Here is a 22,419-nt window from a genome sequence, read left to right as displayed (position 1 = left end):
AGACATTATTGTTATTATGTTACGGAGGTGTTAATATAAGTTCACAACTATATAACATGCTATAGCAATGTATCTAACTATTTTGGCGCTTTTTTTAGCTACGTGTTTCTAAAGGAAGTTCTAACCACTTAAGTTATCTCTCACTCTCACATATTAAATGTACATATATTATGTTACGCATTATATAGTTCAACAGCCTCAAGAAAGAGCTAAGAAGAAGGCCTGAGTAAGTGAGTAACAAAACATAATATACAAAAAGATTAGAAAATGGAAGACTAACAAATCAAATGAGGTGCAATTGCATCCAAAGAAAGTAATATAACCGGGACTGATCATGATGATCACTAATCCAGACAGTTCCATTATAAACAGTATAAGAAACTTCAATACCAAGCTTAAAAGTTCTAAATCTAGACAACCTTCAAATCAAAGTTTAAGTTCTATTTCTAGACAGCCTTCAAGTCAAAGTTTAGAAGTTCTAATACTAGACAGCATTTTCTAACACACGGCTTATCCAGGGGAGGGGAGATAGATCTAATAAATCCACAGCGTTTATCTTCTAAAGAAAACAGTGCAGCATGCCGCATCCCCTTTCATCTATATACAGTTTGCCAGAAATTTGCATGGCATGCTCAGCAACTTCTGTAACTTATCTGCCATAATGGAAGAGCAATCTCAGTTAAATAAGTACAGAACACCACTCATAAAAGAAAGAACACAGATAAGAAAAAATAAACAATCATAATAATTATCCACTCATTACAGGTGCGGGTGAAATTAAGGTAAAATTTAAGTACTTATCCTCCCTACCCCAATCATATTCTCAACAACCAATCAGAATAATTAATACTTCGTATGTGACTAGTAACAACATTCACTAATGGACAATTAAAAAAATATGAAGTATAAACAAAAGATAAAGAGATTCAGTACCACTGCTGGTTTTTCTTAAACTCGGTAAGCACTGGATATATGTTCTCAAAGGCAGTGTAAGTCTCTTCTCTCACCTGCATGGTATCCAAAGTTAAAATAAATCTGAGGTAGAAACCCTAGGTCAGAGTTTGACACAAAATTCACAAAACACAAGATGAATTCACCTTAGCTCCTGTCAGAACTATCTTTCCTGAGACGAATATAAGCAGCACAATCTTTGGTTGTTTCATTCGATAGATCAAGCCAGGAAATAGTTCTGGTTCATACTGTAAACCAAAAACATTTCATGGAATTCCTGACATTGTTAATACAGCATTCCATTGGAATCTCTGACTTTGTTATTTACAAACATTTTGTTGGCCATTTTATGGAGGAACATGACATATAATAACAACAAAGACCCGATACTTCCAATCAGAAAGAGACAATGCCAGGCTCAAACAGAGATGATATTACTCACACTAGAAAAGGCACCATGAGAGTATGCAAGCCCCTCCAGTCTGATAGGAAATTTTACATCACACGATGCCACTATGTTCTGGATTCTGAAATTCTGTAAAAGGCAATTAATGTGTGACATTTACTTGCCTAAAAAAATAACCCTGCAAATTAAAAGGCAATATATAAGAAAAAAGGATGCACAAACAAAGCAAATAAGGGATACCTTGAATGTGGCAGGGAATCCCAGCTTCTGAATAATTCGAGCATACTGAAAAAGAGAATAACATGAGATATAATAAGTAATAACCATACATCAAAAAACAAAATAGTCAAGTACACAAATCTGTACCAACATAATAATGCAAATTGACTTACCTTACGAGCAGCTAGTTTTGAGTCTGCCTCACTCTTAGCTCCGGTGCAAACCTAGATTGCCATATAATCATCAGTGAATGAACACATATTGAATAAAACCCATTCAAAGACACTTTTAATGAAAATTTCTTAAGTTAACTATAGTAAGAACGAGGAAGAAGATAACCAATATAAAATGGAATTGTAAGTGAAGCTATGGTTTAACATGCATAACAACTGATATTCAGGCGCTATAAGTGAACACAACACGGTAGTCTGATGAAACATAATGAGAAATTCTTTCTTTTTTTTAATGTATACATATATATACTTCCCCATATAAAAAGAGCTAAGATACAAGCTCACCATCTTTCCAGAAGCAAATACTAGGGCTGTTGTCTTTGGCTCCCTTATCCTCATAATGACAGCCGCAAAACGCTACAGAACAGCAGAAAAGGAAACAAATAAGTATTTTAGGTAATTATAAAAAATTTATACAATTCATTGAATGTCAGACACGTGACATTGCAAATCACAAACCCTAAGAATCTACCTTTGGATTATACTCTGCATTACGAGCTTGCAGTGCAATAGATTTCAGTTCCAACTTGCAGTCCAAGTTGACGGTTGATACAATGTTCCTACAAAATAAACACGTCAACATGATAACAACGTTCAGATTTAGTAACAGTCAGCAAGTTGACGTCAAAGCTTTGCTTCCCGCCAATAATGAGGCAGGAAGACCAAATCAGAAACAAACTCATACAAGGAAACATAAAATTTAACCCGGAACATTACATCATAAGCATCAACTCATGCAATAATACTAACATCTAAGAAATAATATCCCTCATCAGATAGCTACCATAGCACTATCCCCGCCTAACTAAGCCACTCAGAAACAATAATCACATATACTCCCTCCCTACCTGAAATTTTTCACTTTGACTTCAAACAACATACTTCGTATAACTCTGTACTTATAATACGAAGAAGCAGTGAATAACTCGGTTTTACATTACCATGTAAATTCTTTCTAGGTTTGTTTCAACTATATTTGTGGGCAAAAAATAAAAGTAACAGATTAATATCAGAGACCATAAGAAGATGGCGTGAAGAAAATCCAAAGACAAATCATCGACAGAAAGGGAAAACTGAAAACTCTTTAATTTCATAAGGCAATTAAACCAATCATTGCTGGTTTTGACTCATAAATTCTACAATCCAGATACAACATTGAAGTATCAGTTAGTAATATCAATGCATGATTACATAGATCGTTTTGCACTACAAATACAATATAAGTAACAAATTTCAACAAAATTAAATGCAATATAATTTGAAGCATAATTTTTATGATTCCACTCAAAATAAACCCTAACTAGCAAAATCAAGGTTCAAAATCCCAAATTCAATCATTCATACTGCAGAGTAGGGATGATCCCAGATGGATGTCTCGACTGATCTACAGGTTGACCACCTTCCAAGCCCTGCTCTTCCATGTCAATTCCTCTTTCTTTCCTTCTGTTCAAAATCAAATTAGGGGAAATTACTAACTTATTCACCACTAAATTAAAATTAAACCCCAATTTCCTAACTACTAAGAATCTCTTTTTTTTTTTATGTTCTAATTCAATTCCATTCACTTTTAATTTCTGACAAGAAAAAAAAAAAAAAAAAAATTGACTAAAAAAAGAAATACCCAGTTTATCATCATGCTTGAATCAACGAAAATTGTAAAATAAAGAACTGGGTTTTTCAAGAAATTCTTCTTTTTCCTGCATATGAATAGGGTTTAAGTAAAATCTGATTACACTAAAAATTGATGAAAATTGTACGCAAATTTGTGATAAAAAGATCGTTAAATCTAAAATTAATTGCGATTTCAGAAAAAGAAATAAATGAAATTGAGGAAATGGGTATTAAAGAGAGCTCACTGACGCTAAAATCGCGGGGATTAAACCGGTGATCTGATCGTGAATTGCAGGTGAATTTTGCAGATCTGGAAATCGCCGGTGAAAGAGAAGAAGAGGAGAGAGAAAAAGGAAAAAAGAGGAAAAAGAAGGGTCAAAGAAATTTGAAAGATTGGGGATTTTATATAAGTTTTCTAAATATCAAGGTATTTATAATAGATTATGATGCATAAACCGCCTCTATTATTAAGGTAACATTCTCTTCTTAATTGGACTTGGATTGTACAAAGTTACAAACCTCCCTTCATTCCTTAATTAGGGCCCGTTTATTATCGGTTTTTTATTTTTATTTTTATTTTATTATTATATAGAGTACAAGTACTATTTAATTAACATAAAAAGAGTATAACAAAATAATATATCTATACTATCTCAATCTTGATGATGAAAATGACATGTATGTCTTGTGTGTAATTAAACTTTTGATGAAAACAAATGTTGAATGCAAGTAAGCAATTGATATTGATTTTAACCTCTGAATCTTAATTTTCTTTTTTCTTTTTTACAGCTAGGATGCATAGATTAATAGATAGTTATAATACAGGAAAAGTTGACTGGGACATCACCAGCATTAAAAGTATTGGAGTTTACATAATCGGTAGTTAGTTCCCTCACAAAAGCATTCGTACAACAAGGAGGTGGAATATTCAAAATATATATTTGATTGACTGCCTCCAACATCAACCTAGCATCCTTGCTACAGCATTGGTAGTGCGATCTCCAAAGAGCAACTCTAGACGGGGGGGAGCTCCCTTAGCAGGCCCCTGCAATATACATTATAAGTAGGAACATTAGATAAAAAGGAATTTGTCAAAATATCTTGTACTGCTCTCTTAGAGTCATAGCAAAGAATAACTCTGTCAAAATATCCTCTACTGCTCTCAAAATCTTAACTAATTACCAATCACACATATATAATAAGAGTGGTGTTGTTTAATTGGTAATATATAGTTTTAAAAACAACGTTCTTCGTATAACCTAAGACATGTTAGATCAAGAGACTCAAGCCTAAAATTTTTACTTTAAAAATTAACTATTGCACCTAGCTTTGAGAATAGATTATCATGTCATTTACCAATATAAATCCTGCTATGTAATTAAGTAGTATGTTAATCGTCAAGTAAGTCTAAAATTTTTATGCGCTCATACTTCTAATTGAAATTTATCGAATATCCAACTAGATTTCCTTTACTTATATGGAATGAATACAATCCAAAGACAAAATATTATCTAAACATGGTTCATGTTGAGGTTGTGAAAATATATACAAAACATGATACGAAATACGAGTATTTAACATATGATATACAAAGGAATTGATATTTGTAAATTGTAATACTTCTCTTTAATCTTAGGCAATGTACTACGGAGTACGTAACAAAAACATTTTATATTAATTAGTTACACCTAATACTTTTTAAATTAATTTTTTATAAAGTATTTTATACAAAGTGCGAGTATTAAGCTATGTTAATAGGCAATAATGCAAAATATAACATATTACGTCATAGGATATTATACAAACCTAACAGTTACGGAGTAACTTCATACTTGTATTAGTTGTATACACATACGAATACGAGTATTTGTTTAACTAATGATCATAATTCATATCGCGAGAACAAAACTTAAATAAGAATGAACGTATAATGGTGATCATTAATATTTCCATCCGACGGCTGACATTATATGCGAGTCATTAATCATCTTCCTGTGTTTTTAATTTCATTGCTATAATTCGCTTTTTCGCTGCACCTCTTTCTCTCTCCTCCATTGAAACGTCGTCTGAATTCTCCATTGAAGCACCTTCCGAGCTTTCTCTCCTCCAATAAAGTAGCTTCTGGGGTAAGATTTATTATATTTTAATCATAAAATATGAGTAAATTTCAACATTAGTTTTTATACTTCACACTTTTGTTAATTTATATAGTCAATTTAGGGTTCATCTAAGGTGGGTTATTGAATTATTGGTTATAATTACTGAAGTATGAAAGATTATAGCGAGCGATTTTATTGCTAGGAATTTGGTATGTGTAATTTACGTTGATGTTCTGAAGTGAGAAGAATTTATGTGATTTTTTTTAGCCTAATTTATTGATTTGAGTCAAATTTGTTTGATAATGTGTTGCATTTATTTAACTCAATCTAGACATTTGATGAAAAGTAATCGTCTTTTTAATTTGATTAGTTATCTGAGCTTCTTAAATCGTTTTTTTAAAATTTAGAAATTCTATTATTTCTGATGATATTGTCCTTTAATTTAACTGGCTATGATGCTTATTGTTCTTTCAAATTATAATTATTTTGGTTTATTGGGAGAGAGTTAAGCTGAGCTTTAATATAAGGGTTTTATTTTCTAGCTAGTATTTTCTGGATTACTTCGAGTGGAGGTTAAAATTTTAATTTGTTGTTGTTGTTGTTGTTGTTGTTGCTGTTGTTAATGAAATTTTTATTTTTGCGAATTGAATAATGCGATTTTGATCATTGCCTTTAATTAGAAATATATAATATGCTACATTGCTATTTATCCTCATTCTTCAATTATATTGGGTATTGTTTTGCAGTTGGGAGTTGAGTGTATTTATACATGTTGTGTCGCTGCATTGGAAGGCTATGAGGTAGATTTCTAGGTAGCTTAGTGGTGCATACATTTTAGCCTTACAAGATGAATCGGCATGGGTGTTGATATTATTGATGTAGAGGGCAGGAACATGAGGATCCGTGCCTCGACGGATAATGGAGATGCTGAGGCAATTGGAGTTGAGGTGTCTCCTACTGGTGTTTATGTAGCTCAGGATGAAGTCCATGTCCTCGAGCCTCATGTAGGGATGGAGTTTGAGTCTAAATCTGCTGCCAAGACATTCTATGATGATTATGCTAGGCGTGCGGGCTTCAGCACAAAAATTTGTCAGACTGGCCGTTTCAGACCCGATGGTGCTGTCACATCTCGACAGTTTGTATGTACAAAAGAGGGGTTGAAAAGGAGGCCTTCTGAATGTGAAGCCATGCTGAAGATAGAGTTAAAGGGTAACAAGTGGGCTGTGACAAAATTTGTCAAAGAGCACAATCATGCCCTAGAGAGCCCTAGTAAGTTGCATAGTATTCGGCCACACAGGCATTTTGCTGGTGCTGTGAAGAATGTTGCTGAAGTATATCAAACGGGTGTTATGGTGCCAAGCGGTGTTATGTATGTAACTATGGACGGAAATCATGTAAGCCAAACATCTGTTGAAGCAAATCGCTTAGCAAGAAGCATATCTCCTGTAGAATCAAGCCGACTGGTGAAAAGCTCTAACTGCATAAATCATGCCATCAAACCTGTTACCCCAAAGAGGACATGGGGCAAAGATGCTCAAAATATGCTGGATTACTTCAAAAAAATGCAGGCAGAAAACCCTGGGTTCTTTTATGCCATACAACTTGATGAAGATAATCGAATGGCTAATGCTTTTTGGGCAGATGCAAGATCAAGGACAGCGTACAGTCATTTTGGTGATGTGGTTACGCTGGATACTTCATACAAAGTTAATCAGTATAAAGTGCCATTTGCTCCCTTCACTGGAGTGAACCATCATGGTCAAACAATTTTATTTGGTTGTGCATTGCTTCTAGATGATTCTGAGGCTTCTTTTGTTTGGTTGCTGAGGACATTTGTTACTGCTATGGGTGATCACCCTCCAGTGTCTATTGTCACTGATCAAGATAGAGCCATACAGGCTGCAGTCAGTCAGGTGTTGCCAAAGTCCCGGCACCGCATTAGCAAATGGCATATTTTAAGAGAAGGCCAGGAGAAGCTGGCTCATGTTTGTCACTTGCATCCTAATTTTCAGGCTGAGCTGTATAATTGTGTTAATTTAACTGAAACAATAGAGGAATTTGAATCTTCTTGGGACTTTATTCTTGATAAGTATGATCTCAGAAGGAATGATTGGCTGCAGTCACTGTATAATGCTAGAAGACAATGGGTACCAGTATATTTTCGAGATACATTTTTCGCTGCAGTTTCTCCCAATCAAGGAGTCGAGTGTTCATTTTTCGATGGTTATGTAAATCAACATACTACCCTGCCTATGTTTTTCAGACAGTATGAAAGAGCTATGGAGTACTGGTTTGAAAAGGAAATAGAAGCAGATTTTGATACAATATCCAATACACCAGTTCTAAGTACACCGTCTCCTATGGAGAAGCAGGCTGCCGACCTTTATACCAGGAAGATCTTTACAAAGTTTCAGGATGAGTTGGTAGAGACTTTTGTATATACTGCAAATAGGATTGATGGCGATGGTGATACAAGCACATACAGAGTTGCGAAATTTGAAGATGACCATAAAGCATACACAGTAACTCTGAACATCTCTGATATGAGGGCAAGCTGTAGCTGCCTAATGTTTGAGTATTCAGGCATTCTTTGCAGACACATTTTGACAGTATTTACAGTAACTAATGTTCTGACCTTACCTCCACATTATATTTTGAGGCGTTGGACCAGAAATGCCAAGAGTGTGGTCGCATTGGATGAGCCTGGTGTAAATTATGCACAGGAATCAACCCCATCAAGGTATAACAGTCTTTGCCGAGAAGCTGTTAAATATGCAGAGGAAGGGGCTACAGCTTCAGACACCTATACTGCAGCTTTAACTGGTCTGAGAGAAGGGGCAAAGAAGATTGCTGCTGTGAAGAAAATGGTTGCGAAGGCTGCTCCTCAAACCCCTATAAAGTCCACTTCTGGCTATGATGATAAGAAAATATCTGCAGCTGATTCACCTTTGTTATGGCCGAGACAAGACGAAGTTACCAGGCAGTTCAACCTTAATGACTCTGCCACCCTTCCTCATTATGTCAGTGGCATGAATCTTCTGCGCATGGCCCCTGCATCTGTTCAACGGGATGATGGCCCCACAGACAACACGGTATGCTAGAATATATTATGATATTCTTTTTTATTGCTCTTCTATGCATCAATAACTTGCTGATTATGGCCCTTCTATCTTCATGACTAGGTTGTACTCCCTTGCCTTAAGTCAATGACATGGGTCATGGAGAATAAGAATTCGATGCCAGCAAATAGAGTAGCTGTAATCAACCTAAAGGTTTGTACATTCTGGTTGTGATTCCCTTCGAACTCTTGAGCCGTCTCATATTATAAGAAATTAAGATGCTTGCATTGTCTTTTGGTGAAAAGATAAGTTGAAAGGTTGGAAGAGGTTTTCCGTATTGGCACCCTTGACTATTGGCCGAAACAATGAAGCAACTTTGTGGATGATATTTATTCTTCCTATCCACACAACTAAACATATGGGGAAATATCTGGAATTATTTGCTTTCAACTTTGAAGAAAACAAAGGGCTGCACGCGTACCCCATTGAAAGAGATTTTTCTTTGTCTTACTTTTTTAAGGTTAGACTAGGGTTCCCTCCCATATCATTGGCTGATGAGATCTTCATCACAAAGGGTGAATAATGGCAATGAATTGGTGAATTATGAATGTACATGCAAGATGGTAATTGTTTGTTTACTGGTGTAAAGCTGTGTACCACACTTGTGTATTTACCTGGGAAAAGCAGAATAGTCTGGGTGTGAGCTTACTTTATATCAGTTGTTTATGAGAATTACATCATTTCTTAGTGCTTGACTCTCTAGATGTTGTAAATAAGGCATTCTGATCAGGGGACAGAACTCAAGAACTTGATGGAAGTGGGGTGGGCCAAAAGACTCAAGGGACTATTGTTTCTTGAATTTTTATCTCCTATACTTTTTTGGAATTCGATCCACGTAATGATTGAAGTACATTCTATTTTGGATTCTGCTTCTATCCTTCTCAGAACAAATAAACAAATAACCCTATTAGTGTAAGATATGTTTTTGTTGTCTTGATAGTTACATTGATGAAAGTATCTCAAGTATTGGAATTGACTTATTGAGTCATTGAATTATACATCCCTTCTCCCTCTAGGGTTGAATTATGACTTTTTTTTTTTTTCTTGTGATGAATCATTTAAATTGATCCTCTCTTTCACATGCTATGTGATTTTAGACTGCTTGGGATCTGATGCTGGAGCATTCAGTCAACCCTTAATCAACATTTTGATCTATCCTCTCTAACTTTGGGTTCAGTTAATTTCCAAGTAAAAAGAGCTATTGGTGCATTTAATGAATTAGTACGATACAAAACGTTTTTTCAAGCCCTCTGAGTTGGTTAAGTGCTTTAGTCCTGATTAATTGAGTTTATATTGCCTTTTTACGCATAATCATCCCATTCCATTTGTTGAAAGAGAATTATTCACATTTTAAGAACCTGACATCGACCTTCCTTTCTCCTAACTACATTTTGTTTTTGCAGTTGCAAGATTACAGTAAGAGCCCAGCAGTGGAGTCAGAAGTCAAGTTTCAGCTCTCCAAGGTCACATTGGAACCTATGCTTAAATCTATGGCCCAAATCAGTGAACAGCTGTCCACCCCGGCTAACAGGGTTGCTGTTATCAATTTAAAGGCATGTTTCTCTAATTTGGCAGTCTTTTATTTGGTCACAGTTATTCTTATGGCTGGTCACAATCACCACTATGGTTTTATTGGTCTACAGCATAGCAAAAGATTTATAAATTCATAGACTATGGCTGCTGTAGTTCCTTTTAGACTGCCCAAACCTTGTCTTTCCTTTCCAGTTGAAAGGTAAAAGTTAGGGTCATGTATGTGTTACTATCTAACTGCTACGTACCTAACTAGTTTATGTCTTGTAAGTTTTTAAGTGTGTGATGGATTTATACATATAGCAACTTCTCAAAGACTGCTATCCTCTTTTTTTTCCCTTAGCCATATAGAATTTACTAATGCGCACAATGTGATACCTTAAAGTATGATTCAACGTAAAATAGACCTATATGCTTAATACTAAAGGTGCATAAGAATGCTGGCCTTTAAAACTAATCACATCTTTGTTAGTAGCTCTTTGATGGAATTCTGGAGAAGCTACTACAAATGCCTTTCTTAAACACCCAAGTGATGGAAGGAACTGTATGACTACTGGACTTCTTTCTTCTCTTCTTGAATAAACTAAAGATTATTTTCATTTAATTAAAGATATTGCTTGAAGAACTGTAAGAGTTGCATGGTAACCTAGACTCAAACCCATCTTGTTATGCATTGCTTTGCTTCAACTAATCCAATGTATGCAATAGAGTCATTTTATTGTGGTAAGAAATCAAATGTGTGACAAGATATAAGCTAATGTTGCTTTCATTTCATTTGTTCATTATCTACCTGTTGCCTTGTTTGGGTTATCATTGTAAAAAGAACATAATACTTGGAAATACTTGTCAGAAATGTCACACTATGAGCAAGATATCTTTTCAAGTTTCGGTGATGTACACGTTTTCTGTGACCTATATATATAGTGATTTGGAGAGTATATTCAGGTTTAAGCTCTTGTTCATCTTTGGATATATACTGCCATCAAATATCTTAAGATTGTCAGGCGCTTTTAATGAATCTTTATATGTATTTAATGCTTGTTTTATCAATCTCAATGCACTGTATTATCTACCCTGACTATGTTAAGTAATCCTTATACGTGATTCTCTCATATTTTAGCTCCAAGACACTGAGACGATCTCTGGAGATTCTGAGGTGAAGTTTCAGGTTTCCAGGGATACTTTAGGTGCCATGTTGAGATCAATGGCCTATATCCGTGAGCAATTATCAGTTTTGGTAAGTTTTCTGACCTCATTATGTGATCTGGAGAGCAATTATGACTCATTTTGATACTACAAACTTGCAATAAGGCATTATGGCTAGCATGCACGGATGCTCCTCCTTTCTTTTTCACCCAATACCTAGCATTGTTTTTTCTGGGAAGAGGGGATGGGTGTAAATATGAACATTATAAATTTATCATATCAATTTCCTAATCTTCCACTCTGAAGAAATTTGATGTTTATATTGCTGTGGATTGTGCATTTGATTATTTTTATTGTTCCTTAGATATCTGTTTTCAAACTACTATATATACTAAATTACTATACATGTATACCTTTGGCAGGTTGAGCCACCACAGACAGAACAGCCACCAAAAAAGCAGCGGAAATAAGTGCTTGGATTTTGTAATGCATGTGTAGAATTAGGTTTGTGGCTCCCATTTCGGAGTGATTTTCTTTATACTAGTTAGGTTTTCCTTCTTTCTTCCTCTCATCCAACCTTTCAATCCAAGGCCGGTACATACAACAGTTTGCCATTTGTTGAACAATTATGGGGATGGGGAGGTAATAGTTTTGTTTCATAGCAGTTAGGGTCGTCTCGTCACTTTCCCTAGACGGGGTGTCACAAAGTTGTACATGCTCTGTTTTTTCATTACCCTGTAATCATATTGTTGATCTTTGGTGTTTGTGTGCTCCAAAAAGCACATGCGAATATTTCAGAATGTTATTCATTGTGAAATATGTTTGTCACTCTTTATATTGGGCAGGGTTGACTTTGTTGCATTGGACTTTTGGAGTTTATGGGTTTGAATGATCAAGTTGCCAATAATAATCAAAATGGGCTAATAGTGGCAAACTACCCAATAAACACCCCCCCCACCCCCCACCCCACAAAAACTCCTATATTATGGGCTTTAGGACTAACCAAGTGAGTTGTCAATGAGTCACTTTCCGATTTCTGCAGACCTTGGTCTTAATTTATTTCACACTTCAATATCTTTGAAAACTAATCTATAATAACTAAGAAGTTACAGAGTATTATTTTCATAATGACATAAAAGTATATCCAAAATCTTTACTAGCATTTGTTTTTTATTTTATACTAGTATAAGCGATGAATAATGATTAAAAAATGTGCTCAAAACTCATAACTTTCCAACTAAAACTCATCCCTGGATACTTCAGCCAGTAATTAGTGATTGATTTTGACCATATACTTGACTGCAATGCCATTGCGAAAACATCTTTCAATAAAAATACAGATTTTGATGGCAGGCTGGCAGCATTGCCTAATATCAATATATCATATAGATTGAAACTATAAATTCAGCGGTTAATTTCCCCTTGAGATAGACTTGGAAGGAGAAACATAGTGTAAGAATGTATTCAGCATGAAATACAACTAATGTGAAGTTAATGAAACTTAGTTAATGAATCTTATTAACTGTCCATAAATAAATCATCCTCATTGAAATATTTTTTTCAAAGTCACGACAAACGCAAATCCTGGTAATATCTGAATGTCTACCGTAGAAATAACTCACAATGGAGATATTGGAACTTGGAAGCCAAACTAATGAATTCTTTGTACTCTATCTACTCAATCTCAGCTTCTCTTTTCCACAACAGGCTTCGAAAATTAAGATGTAAAAGTAAAAAGTGCCTCCAAAAATGACTACAGGCGGTCTCAATTTACACGAATTATCAATTCAAGGTTGAAATCAAGGATTTGACCTAAATCACATACAGAAAACCCCCCACCCAAAATTATGAAGACACGGCAGTAAACATTGATCACTGTCTCAATCTCAAAATCCAAGCAGAAGTAGGGTCGGTAAGACAGCAAGTGCACCACAAACCCCTTCAGAAGGCAAAATAATTTGATTCCATCAACCCTACAAACTTCGGTAGTCGATAACAGTGACTTCATCTTCTGGTGCATCCAAATCTTGGTAACTGTATGAAGAGCAATTATTGTGTAAGTTGAGTAACGGCAAAATTTATTCTTCATCAAGTAAAAAAAATACAAACTTTATGGTACAGACGTACAGTGAAAAGGTTTACATGATATACCATGTGAAAATAAGAGGACCAGCAGACCACAATTAAGAATTAGCAAGGCCTCACGGTAGTACTGAGTAGGTCATAGAGTTGCAAAAGGATCTCATTTCTACATAGCCATGCAGTAATTAATAATTTCAAGTATATTTTTGGTTATGATTCAGCTATAATCTGTATCGTTTATGCTATCTCAGGGAGATTTTGAAACAGGAACAAAATAAAAGTACAACAAATTTTTTTGGCAACCAGCACTGCAATATCTAACACAGGACAGGACAGCATTTTCCTTATGTCATCCTTCAAAAGAGGATGTGCTAAGAACGTCTAGGGCATTTACACAAGTGACTCATTTCAGCAAAGCCTATGCTAACAGCAAACCATTAAAGATGAAAGTTTAAAGATGCAGAGTATATATGAGAAAGAAACCCATATTAAGTGAAGAAAAAGGATAGTGAAATCTTCAAAAATAAGTACCTTCGCAGACGTCTAGGATCCTGCCGAAAAGAAGGCGGTAGAATAATTGGAGGTGCGCCCATCCCATTTCTCCCTGGTGCATCAAAAGGAGAGGGTCCACCCTGCTCACGTAGCATCCGCATTGCAACATCAGGAGGAGCTGGCACAAAGGGTCCCAATGGACTGCATTCACAACTCAAAACTATTAATACTGACATCTGCCTCAAGTTTCTAACAATAGCCAGTTAGCCACCGTAGTGTCGCTAAAAAAAGACTAGCTGGTACTAAGGGTCATAGCCTACAAACCCTCTAAGGACTCTAGAAATCTAGTCAAAAACATAAATCTTATGCAAAATTATTGACCGACGTATCACGCAAGTTTCTGCACGGACAAAAGCCTAAGCATCATTACAGTTGAATGATATAATGTTTATGAAACAACTAAAAAAGAGGGAAAACTACAAATCATTGAGGAGGGAGGGAGAGAGTTGGTAAATAACTTATTCTCCTTGGTAAAGTATCCCATGAATCCCCTTTTTTGGCCTTACAGGTAATGACGCTCTATGTAGAAAGAAACTTAATCACTGAAATAAGGCAACTTCCATTAAATTACTATTAGGAACAGCTAACTTTCTTCAACAGTCAATACACACACACACACACACACACTAGGGAGATACAGATAATCAATACATACCCAGCACCAGGAACAGGCATCAATACAGGTGGGGGGGCAATATCAGTGGCAAAAGGAGCAACGTGCATGCCCTGTCCACCAAAATTCTCAAACATTGGTTCATCAGGGTTGCCCTTCTCTGGAGCATCTTTATTTGGAGGAAATTCAGCCTGAGGGTTTTCTAATCTTTCAAATCTCTCACCACCATTCCGGTCTCTTTCTCTACGGTTGCCTCGATCATCTTTCATACGGTTGTCAGCACCAGGTCTTCGTCTTTGCAGCTTGTCTTTCTACATGAAACAATAAAAGATTAAAATCAATATAGAAGGTCTAGTTTGGGTAATATCAATTATGGAAGCCAGTAGGTGAGTTAAACTATCATGCAAGTATGCAACGGTATAAACAACCTCTAATATAGGAAATAGATTTCCCTATTGTCCATATAATCTCTCCAATCCTATATAATATAGACACTGTTAATTAGGTGTCATTTTTGGAAAAAATAATGTTAAAACACCCCAACTATCCTTCTGTAAGCAAGTTTTTTTAGTTTTGACATCACCAAACCACAAAGAAATTTCATTCAAAGGTGTAACCAAATTATTATGGGAAAATGGAAAGTTGAACTTACAAAATTTATACAGTGGCCATTTCGTTTAAAGATAAGGAGCAATTAACTCAAAAAGAAAGTTGACAATTCACAGAGGTCTAATTGTTTTACAACCTTTTCCACCAACCCCTTATTTTAACCTCTAACTGATTCCCACTTACCCTTCATGCTTCATTCCAAGCATAGCCTTGAAGTGCTATATAGGAATAGAAGCTCGACCATGATCAATTGGCTTCAGCATAACACAAAAAACAAGTCTGAAAGCTGTATCCTTATTGAATTTTTAGCTTATAGATAAATTAAAAGTTCTCCAATTAAAAATCAATACATATGATTTAGAGGAACTGCCCTTTATTGGTAAATTAAAAGACATGATATAAACAGTTGTACATCAAATCAAACTACGTTTACCTAGGTAGCGACATGAAAGAAGACGATTAAACTCCAGGTAAACAACTCAAAAGGTCTAACATTTAGAAACAAGTATAGAACTTGTACTTTGCTTATGACTCACTGGTTTGACTTTAAAGTGCAAAGGTTTACTTCCATTCAAAAAAAAAGAGTGCAAAGGTTTACTTTATTCATTATATAATGGTAACAAAAAATGGTATTGATCTCGTATGCATCTTTTAACATCATGAATAACTCAAAGGCACATACCGGGACAAATTGCTGCATCACAGGTTGCCCACCAGGGGCATCTGGGTCACTGCAGACAGAAAACATGTAAGCAATTCAGGAGCCTACAATCAACATAAAACGGTAAAGATGAACCAAGAGAAAGACATACCTCATATAGTTCTGGAAGTATATATCTTCTCGTACTTTTGTTGTAACATCCATCGAGAGTTCTGGATGTTTAAGTTTCAAATGCTTGTGGACATATTCAGCAGCATGGAAGAGCTTAGTGCAACTTTTAGCACCGCAACCATATTTCCACCCATATTTTTCATCCCTAATTTTTCTAACAAAGGGATCCAAAGCTTCAACAGCAGCAGCATCTATCTTCTCCTTGGCAGTCATGACCTCAAGTGGATCCTGACTACGCAACCTGTCTTGCCAATGTGAATCAAGCTTCTTTTCCCAATCTGTAGCACTGCTAGAAAAATCAGAATTCTTCCCCTCAGCTCTCACATGCCGGAGGCCTTTAGGTTCTGCTGTTTCTATCATGCCATAATAATCCACCCCATGAACACGCCAAAGGTAAGTTGCAAGAGTATCTAAAAGCTCAACGCCCTCAAGGCCCTTAACCGAAGTTAATCCACGTATGATAATAACAGGACCAATTGATCCACTATGCGATCTATCTCTACTCATTTTGTCAGCATCATCTTTGGATAATATGTTGTCCTCAATTCCCTTTTCAGAGTCAAGTTTTGTGATAAGTGCTTGAGCTAGTTCAATGTCGATTTGAATTCGTCTGGGCTCAGAACTAACAGGATGAGCCTTAGGTGCAGCTGATACATCAGCATCCTTCGCCTGAGCTCGACCATGCCGCCTCCGTTTACTATTAACATCTGTCTCATCCTCAGAGTTTGGTTCACTAGTCTGACCTGATTTATTAATGGTTAAGGCATTTGCACCTGGACCCCTGGAAATGAATATTTCAAAGAATAAGTATCTGAATGAAACAAAAAAGCGCCTAATTCTACTCCGCATCTAATATTGCCTCAGAATGAAAGAACAGGAATCTCACATATCAAGGCTCCCACTGTGCAAGTCCAACAAAAAATCTTTCGCAACTTTGCGTGCAAGTTCATTCCTCCTACATATCAAACACCATGAATGTTAGAGGCATTGGGCTTGAACATAAATTTGACAAAAGAGCAAGCAGTGGCAATGATCACCACGATTCATATAGAGATGCACCATACCTTTCTATGACAGTCAACAAATTTGTGGGGTGATATTTATTCTTCAACCTGAATCCGAAGTTCGAAAGCAATTAGAAAATTGCAAACTTGAAACATTATTGCCTATTAGAAGGATGAAAGATAAGTACCATTCTTCATCTTTGTGAGCCTCAAAGTATGTACGTTTCTGAGTTGAGATGTACTCTGACTTGTACTCCTGATACCTAGATATCATCAAATGAAATAAATAAAACATCAGGTGTAAAGCTAGTGTCAATATTTTATCTTCAATATGGCAATTTTACAAACTAAAACTTTATATACCTACGCTCGGCTTCAGCTGGTACTACATCATCTTCAAGTTCCTGAATAAATTGCTTGTAAGACATCAACCCTTCCCTGGAACACACACACACACACACACACACACACACACAAACATACAAACAGAATTAGTTTAAAAATAATAGTAAACTTATTAAGAAGCCAGAATTTAAAGATTACAAAGAAAAAGTAAATAGTTGATCACCAGACCCTACAATGTTGTAGCTATAAGTAGGTGATATAATACCTTAACAATCTAAATTTAAAAATAAACAAATAAAAATTGTATGACTGCAATGGAGTTTTCACAGTATACAAACATATAGAGCTTCACTTATGCTGTAAAGTATTTGTAGGGTGTCATTTGAGATGCAAACCAATGGTCATGCACATTTAAAGTCTATCATCAAATATAGCTAAATTTTCCTATTGCTCTGTACCACTATTATTATATTGTGCAAACTGAAACAATCCCCATACAGAAGGAGCAATAGACCAACAACATGTAATATTTTAGCAGAAACCAAAAGATACAAGCTAACTATAAAATTCAACTCACTCAAATTCAGCCAAAAATGTACAGAAAAAAGTGCACTGTGTTAAAAATTGTAATTGCTTGTAAGTTGTATTATATTCCAAAATCACACAACTTAAACATGCCCAAATAGTTGATATGAAGTTTTGAGGATGAAGTGCTTAAAAAAAATAGTAACGTAGAATGTTGGCTAAATTTCCTTTTATTAGATCTTTTATCTATGCCCCTTCTATTCTTCCTCCATATCAAAGGACAAATATAAACGTATGTGCATGATCAATGAAATTTCATCACCCGAATTTCCAATAGAAATTTAGGCATTTCTACCCACCCTACTTCACCACTAATAAAACTAATAACAGAGATAAGGCCTTTTGTAACAAAAAAACACAATGGAAAATATAACTTCTGTGACCAAATTCAAAACAGCTCCATACTTTTGTTTTTTGAGGAAACTCCATACTTTTAACTAACAGCCAAAAATTAAGTCTGGCAGTAACAATCAGTTAAAGGCCTTCTAACTCCAAGAGAGTCAAATTTTCACTATTCAAAAACTGACAGAATTCTTAGAAAAGACAAATAAAATAGCTAATTAATGTCCAGTACTTATTTTACTGTGAAACAGCTAATCTGGGTTGATTAGATCAGATACCCTGCCTAGAAACATAAAAATAGTTTTAGCAGACTTTTTGAATAGCATTAAGGTAAAAAGGACACAGACTATATAATAGCATAGCAGTACTGAGCAAATGATTTTCAACGAGCACTGTTTAAGGTAAAAAGGACACAGACACAATGTGATTTACTATAGTTATGTAGTAACAAAAGTAGAACCTGAGAAAAAACCTATAAATAATCTCATTCATATTCAAAAAAAAATAAGTCGAAGAAATAAGAACAAAGATCCATTAAAAGATTTACATAAGATCTACCAAATCGGAAAGCAGTAAAGAAAGAAACACGAGATAAAAATAGGAAGCAATTTTAATGATATAAGTAGATATCAAACACTTACCTTTGAGCATTCCCAGCATTTGACGAGTCACCATAACCACCACGTCCGGCCTCCCAATCTGGCAAGTTGCAATACAAACTACTTAGAACAACGGATGAATAACATCAAATCAAAAACTAGCATAAGTACATAGAGACAATCAAAACAATATCTAATACAACAAAAACCAATAACCATTACCAAGAATGAAATTGGGACTTGAGAATAATCAGCACTATGGCTGAACAAGAATTTTGGCTGCAGACAAGGGTGGAAACAAAAAAGAAGGGACAGTGGAAATAGATTTGGATAGCAACAAAGGAAATAAGGGACATAAACCAGGACAGCATGTTGCTCCATGAATGCAATTAAGCAATCAGCAAAAGCAGGATATTATATGTTTTTAGCTCATTCACATCACTCATACCTGCAGCCAATTATTTAGATCACTTGAATAAAAAGGAAAATTTTGATTGATATCACCAAGAAAAATGACTAGATCTGGCCCATCTGGGCAACTTGGACTCTGCTTGGAAAAATAGTATCACAAATGGTTGAAGAAGAAATCCTCAATCCAACCATTTAAAACACTATTTCTTCAAGAACTGTCCTAGCCCAACAAACATAAGATATCCTCACAAGTGTCTTAACAACTCAGCAACCAAAATTCAACAAGTGTAGAGCTAATTCTAAGGGTGAGAAGCAATATGCACACTTGTCTCTGAGAAAAGGCGATCTTGCAATATTTGACGGGTCATAAGGGCTGGCAGCACCAACACATAAAATATACCGAACTTCTGGAACCAAGCTCAGAAACCCAAGTTGATTCATAGCAGAATTCATTAGTTTCAACCCTATTTCCGTGATCTATTTCTTTGCCTCTTGAAAGGTGACAGTGTTCATAACATGTGCACTCTCAATAGCCCAAAGGAAAGTAATCCAAATAATGCAAGAAACTTCAGTAAAATAAAAGCTGGTTGCACCGCTTAACGGCCTTCCACCAATGAAGTGCATCTACAACAAAAAAATGAGAGCATAGCAGGACAAAACTTGAAGGATCACTTCAAAGTTCCACAGCCTTTATTTCTAACAGCAAATAGCTCCCTTTCTAAAGAGCAAAAAAAATAAAGATGCAAGGATAAAGTAGATACACTAAGACTTTCTCATGTATAAAGCATACAGTGTAACCCCATTTGTAATTGACGAGAACAAACAGTCAATCTAATGTGACACGTCAAAATGACCAACTAGCTGCAAATCCAAAAAATACAGGAATCCATGAAAAAAAGGAGTTTTTCAAAAGCATCACTTGGCTTACATGTCAATAAAATAAAGACAAACCATGTAACTTAATCAACTAATATAGTTAACAAGGCTTTGAAATTGCTACATCTTGCTGATCCAAGAAACTTGAAAGATAATTAAACTCCTTCGAAGAATACTTTGTGATTCATATAATTATTTTTTCTTCAAATTCAATTTGTGAAATACATAAAATAACTACAAATCAGACCCTAATAGCTTCATGAAGAGCAAACACTTTAGTTATTAGAATTGGGACGCAAAAAAACATCCCAAAGTGAAGTTCCACACCACCAAATAAGTTAACAACAATAATTTATCCCGAAATTTGAAGATTCAAGAAGCAGATAATTACCAGAAGGTCCACTAGGATAGCCACCCGAACGAAACCGACCATGCGGCCTGTCATCACCGTAACCTGGCCTGCCTCCCATTTCACGGTCATATCCACCAGGGTGATCATAGCCAAACCTGTATTATGGGAAAAAAAATTGGCCTATAAATAAAAAATATAATTACTTTACTGATACATGACTAAAGTTGAGGATCATATCCATTTACGGACAAACAATACTACAAGAAGCAATACAACAAAACAAATAAATGCAGCCAAACCCTCTGAAGATTGGATAAATCAATGCAAGAGGGGGGGGGGGGGGGAGATAGGAATATACAACCAACACATGTGTGACGTAACATATAGCCTTCTAAAGCCTTGAGAGATATAATAATTAATCAAGCAATTCCTGTAACTTACCCTAAATACCTAATAAGCAAGCATGAGGCTATAAGCACAAAGAAACACTCACAGCTAACGGCTACAGGGACTTCCTGCCTTTAATAAACAACTCATTGGATCTCCCTGGAAAGCTTAACAATATGCACAAAACCAATTCTCCCTGCCTTTAATAAACAACTCATTGGATCTCCAATAGGCAATAGCCAATGAAAAATCACCAATCAATTTCAACAGAGTAAGGCACACATCTAATAATTGTGATTAAAGCTATAGCAGTCGACCCAATTTTCAAAAAGTTCCAATTTCCAAACCTCCAACCAATTTTGAACCAAAACCTCGGGATCACACACAAAATTCTAATCAGGCACAATTCAAGCAATATCATCAGTCTAAAATTCTACTTATCACTGAAACATAACAAAAGAATCCACTTTCATCCAAGTTAAATCAAAATTTATGAAGAAACAAAAAACAATCACAGATTTCCCAGTTAAAACACAAAAGTCCACTCAATTCAACAAAAATAACCCTAATCCTACTCAAAATAGTATCAGCAACACCCCAATTCATCAGAAATTCAGAATGCATAAAATTAAACACTCAATTCAACTGCAATTACCACTGAACTAAATCACATAACCAAGAAAAACAATCAACTCAACCATAAATCCAAAAACAAAACAAACCTTCGATCACCGGGACCATAACCACCACCACGGGGACTCCCTCTTCTACCATCATACCCATCGTCTCGCCTCGAACGCTTAAACGGAGGATAAGGAGGAGATCTTCGAGGAGGAGGAGAATAATTATTGCGACGATTATCTCGATAAGGAGGAGGAGGATGAGGAGGACTAGGGCTAAGACCTCTACTTCGCTTATTGTAATCTCTATCCCTATCACCTCCACCACCACCACCACCACCACCTCCTCGATTGTTGCGATCGTAGTATCGATTTGGTGGAGGACGGTCGAAATCTCGGTCATCTCTTCTCTCTCTGGAGTCGCGATCTCGGCGACGGTGCGGTGGTGGAGGTGGAGGAGGTGGAGGAGAGGAATCGGCGGGAGTGTCGTCGGGTTTTTCCTTGCTGCGACGGCGATTGTCGACGGAATCGACCGGCATGTTCATGACTTCCGCCATTGTTGAAAAGCTTGGGGAGGGAAACGAAGCGAAACGAAACCCTAGGAGAGAGAAAAAGTGGGAGGAATTTGGGGGTGAGAGGGAGTGAAGAGGAGGAAGAAAGAGGGGATGAGGAAAGAGAGCGCGTTAATCCGAATTTGGGAAACTGGGTTTTTTGCGGGTTAGTTTTAAGGAGTATTCGGGTCGGTGTGGGTCAATGGGTTATTTGATTGATTAAGGATTATCACTTGTTTTAAATCGGTATGAATGAGATAAAATAAGGGTTAGAGTAATAAGTTTGGGGAAAAAGATAAAATAAAGGGGTAATAAGTTTGGTTTATATATGGTTTTAAATCGGTT

The 22,419-nt window shown here is 35.9% G+C and overlaps 3 protein-coding genes across 5 annotated transcripts; 1 reads left to right on the top strand and 2 right to left on the bottom strand.

Moving 5' to 3' along the window:
• Window positions 1-288: 288 nt before the first annotated feature.
• On the bottom strand, window positions 289-3,826 carry LOC145616452 (TATA-box-binding protein-like). 3 transcript variants are annotated; one of them, XM_081671169.1, is made up of 10 exons: window positions 3,670-3,825; window positions 3,154-3,252; window positions 2,282-2,369; window positions 2,095-2,166; window positions 1,750-1,800; window positions 1,598-1,642; window positions 1,394-1,486; window positions 1,098-1,199; window positions 934-1,007; window positions 289-653 (listed from the first exon to the last, which is right to left on the bottom strand). In XM_081671169.1, coding segments are annotated over exons 2-10 (603 nt in total). In that variant the 5' UTR covers window positions 3,231-3,252; window positions 3,670-3,825; the 3' UTR covers window positions 289-652. The 3 variants fall into 3 exon arrangements, with proteins under 3 accessions (XP_081527295.1, XP_081527296.1, XP_081527297.1); XM_081671170.1 differs by having other exon boundaries at window positions 3,666-3,818; XM_081671171.1 differs by lacking the exon at window positions 934-1,007 and having other exon boundaries at window positions 3,670-3,826.
• Window positions 3,827-5,418: 1,592 nt separating this feature from the next.
• On the top strand, window positions 5,419-12,180 carry LOC145618334 (protein FAR1-RELATED SEQUENCE 3-like). Its single transcript, XM_081673111.1, has 6 exons — window positions 5,419-5,546; window positions 6,266-8,611; window positions 8,702-8,791; window positions 10,042-10,191; window positions 11,289-11,405; window positions 11,737-12,180. Exons 2-6 carry the CDS (start codon window positions 6,377-6,379, stop codon window positions 11,782-11,784), a joined length of 2,640 nt encoding a protein of 879 aa, XP_081529237.1. The 5' UTR covers window positions 5,419-5,546; window positions 6,266-6,376; the 3' UTR covers window positions 11,785-12,180.
• A 657-nt stretch (window positions 12,181-12,837) lies between these two features.
• LOC145617385 (serrate RNA effector molecule-like) lies at window positions 12,838-22,199 on the bottom strand. Its single transcript, XM_081672081.1, has 12 exons — window positions 21,626-22,199; window positions 20,556-20,671; window positions 18,920-18,977; window positions 17,370-17,444; window positions 17,195-17,269; window positions 17,067-17,114; window positions 16,889-16,957; window positions 15,983-16,783; window positions 15,853-15,901; window positions 14,604-14,872; window positions 13,928-14,089; window positions 12,838-13,348 (listed from the first exon to the last, which is right to left on the bottom strand). The coding sequence occupies exons 1-12, from the start codon at window positions 22,078-22,080 to the stop codon at window positions 13,288-13,290; spliced, it is 2,238 nt and encodes a 745-aa protein (XP_081528207.1). The 5' UTR covers window positions 22,081-22,199; the 3' UTR covers window positions 12,838-13,287.
• Window positions 22,200-22,419: the final 220 nt, after the last annotated feature.

The sequence above is a fragment of the Chenopodium album genome, chromosome 26 (genome assembly GCF_948465745.1).
Source record: "Chenopodium album chromosome 26, dcCheAlbu1.1, whole genome shotgun sequence".
NCBI classification, from domain to species: domain Eukaryota; kingdom Viridiplantae; phylum Streptophyta; class Magnoliopsida; order Caryophyllales; family Amaranthaceae; genus Chenopodium; species Chenopodium album.
This window is presented reverse-complemented; position numbering and strand designations above follow the sequence as displayed.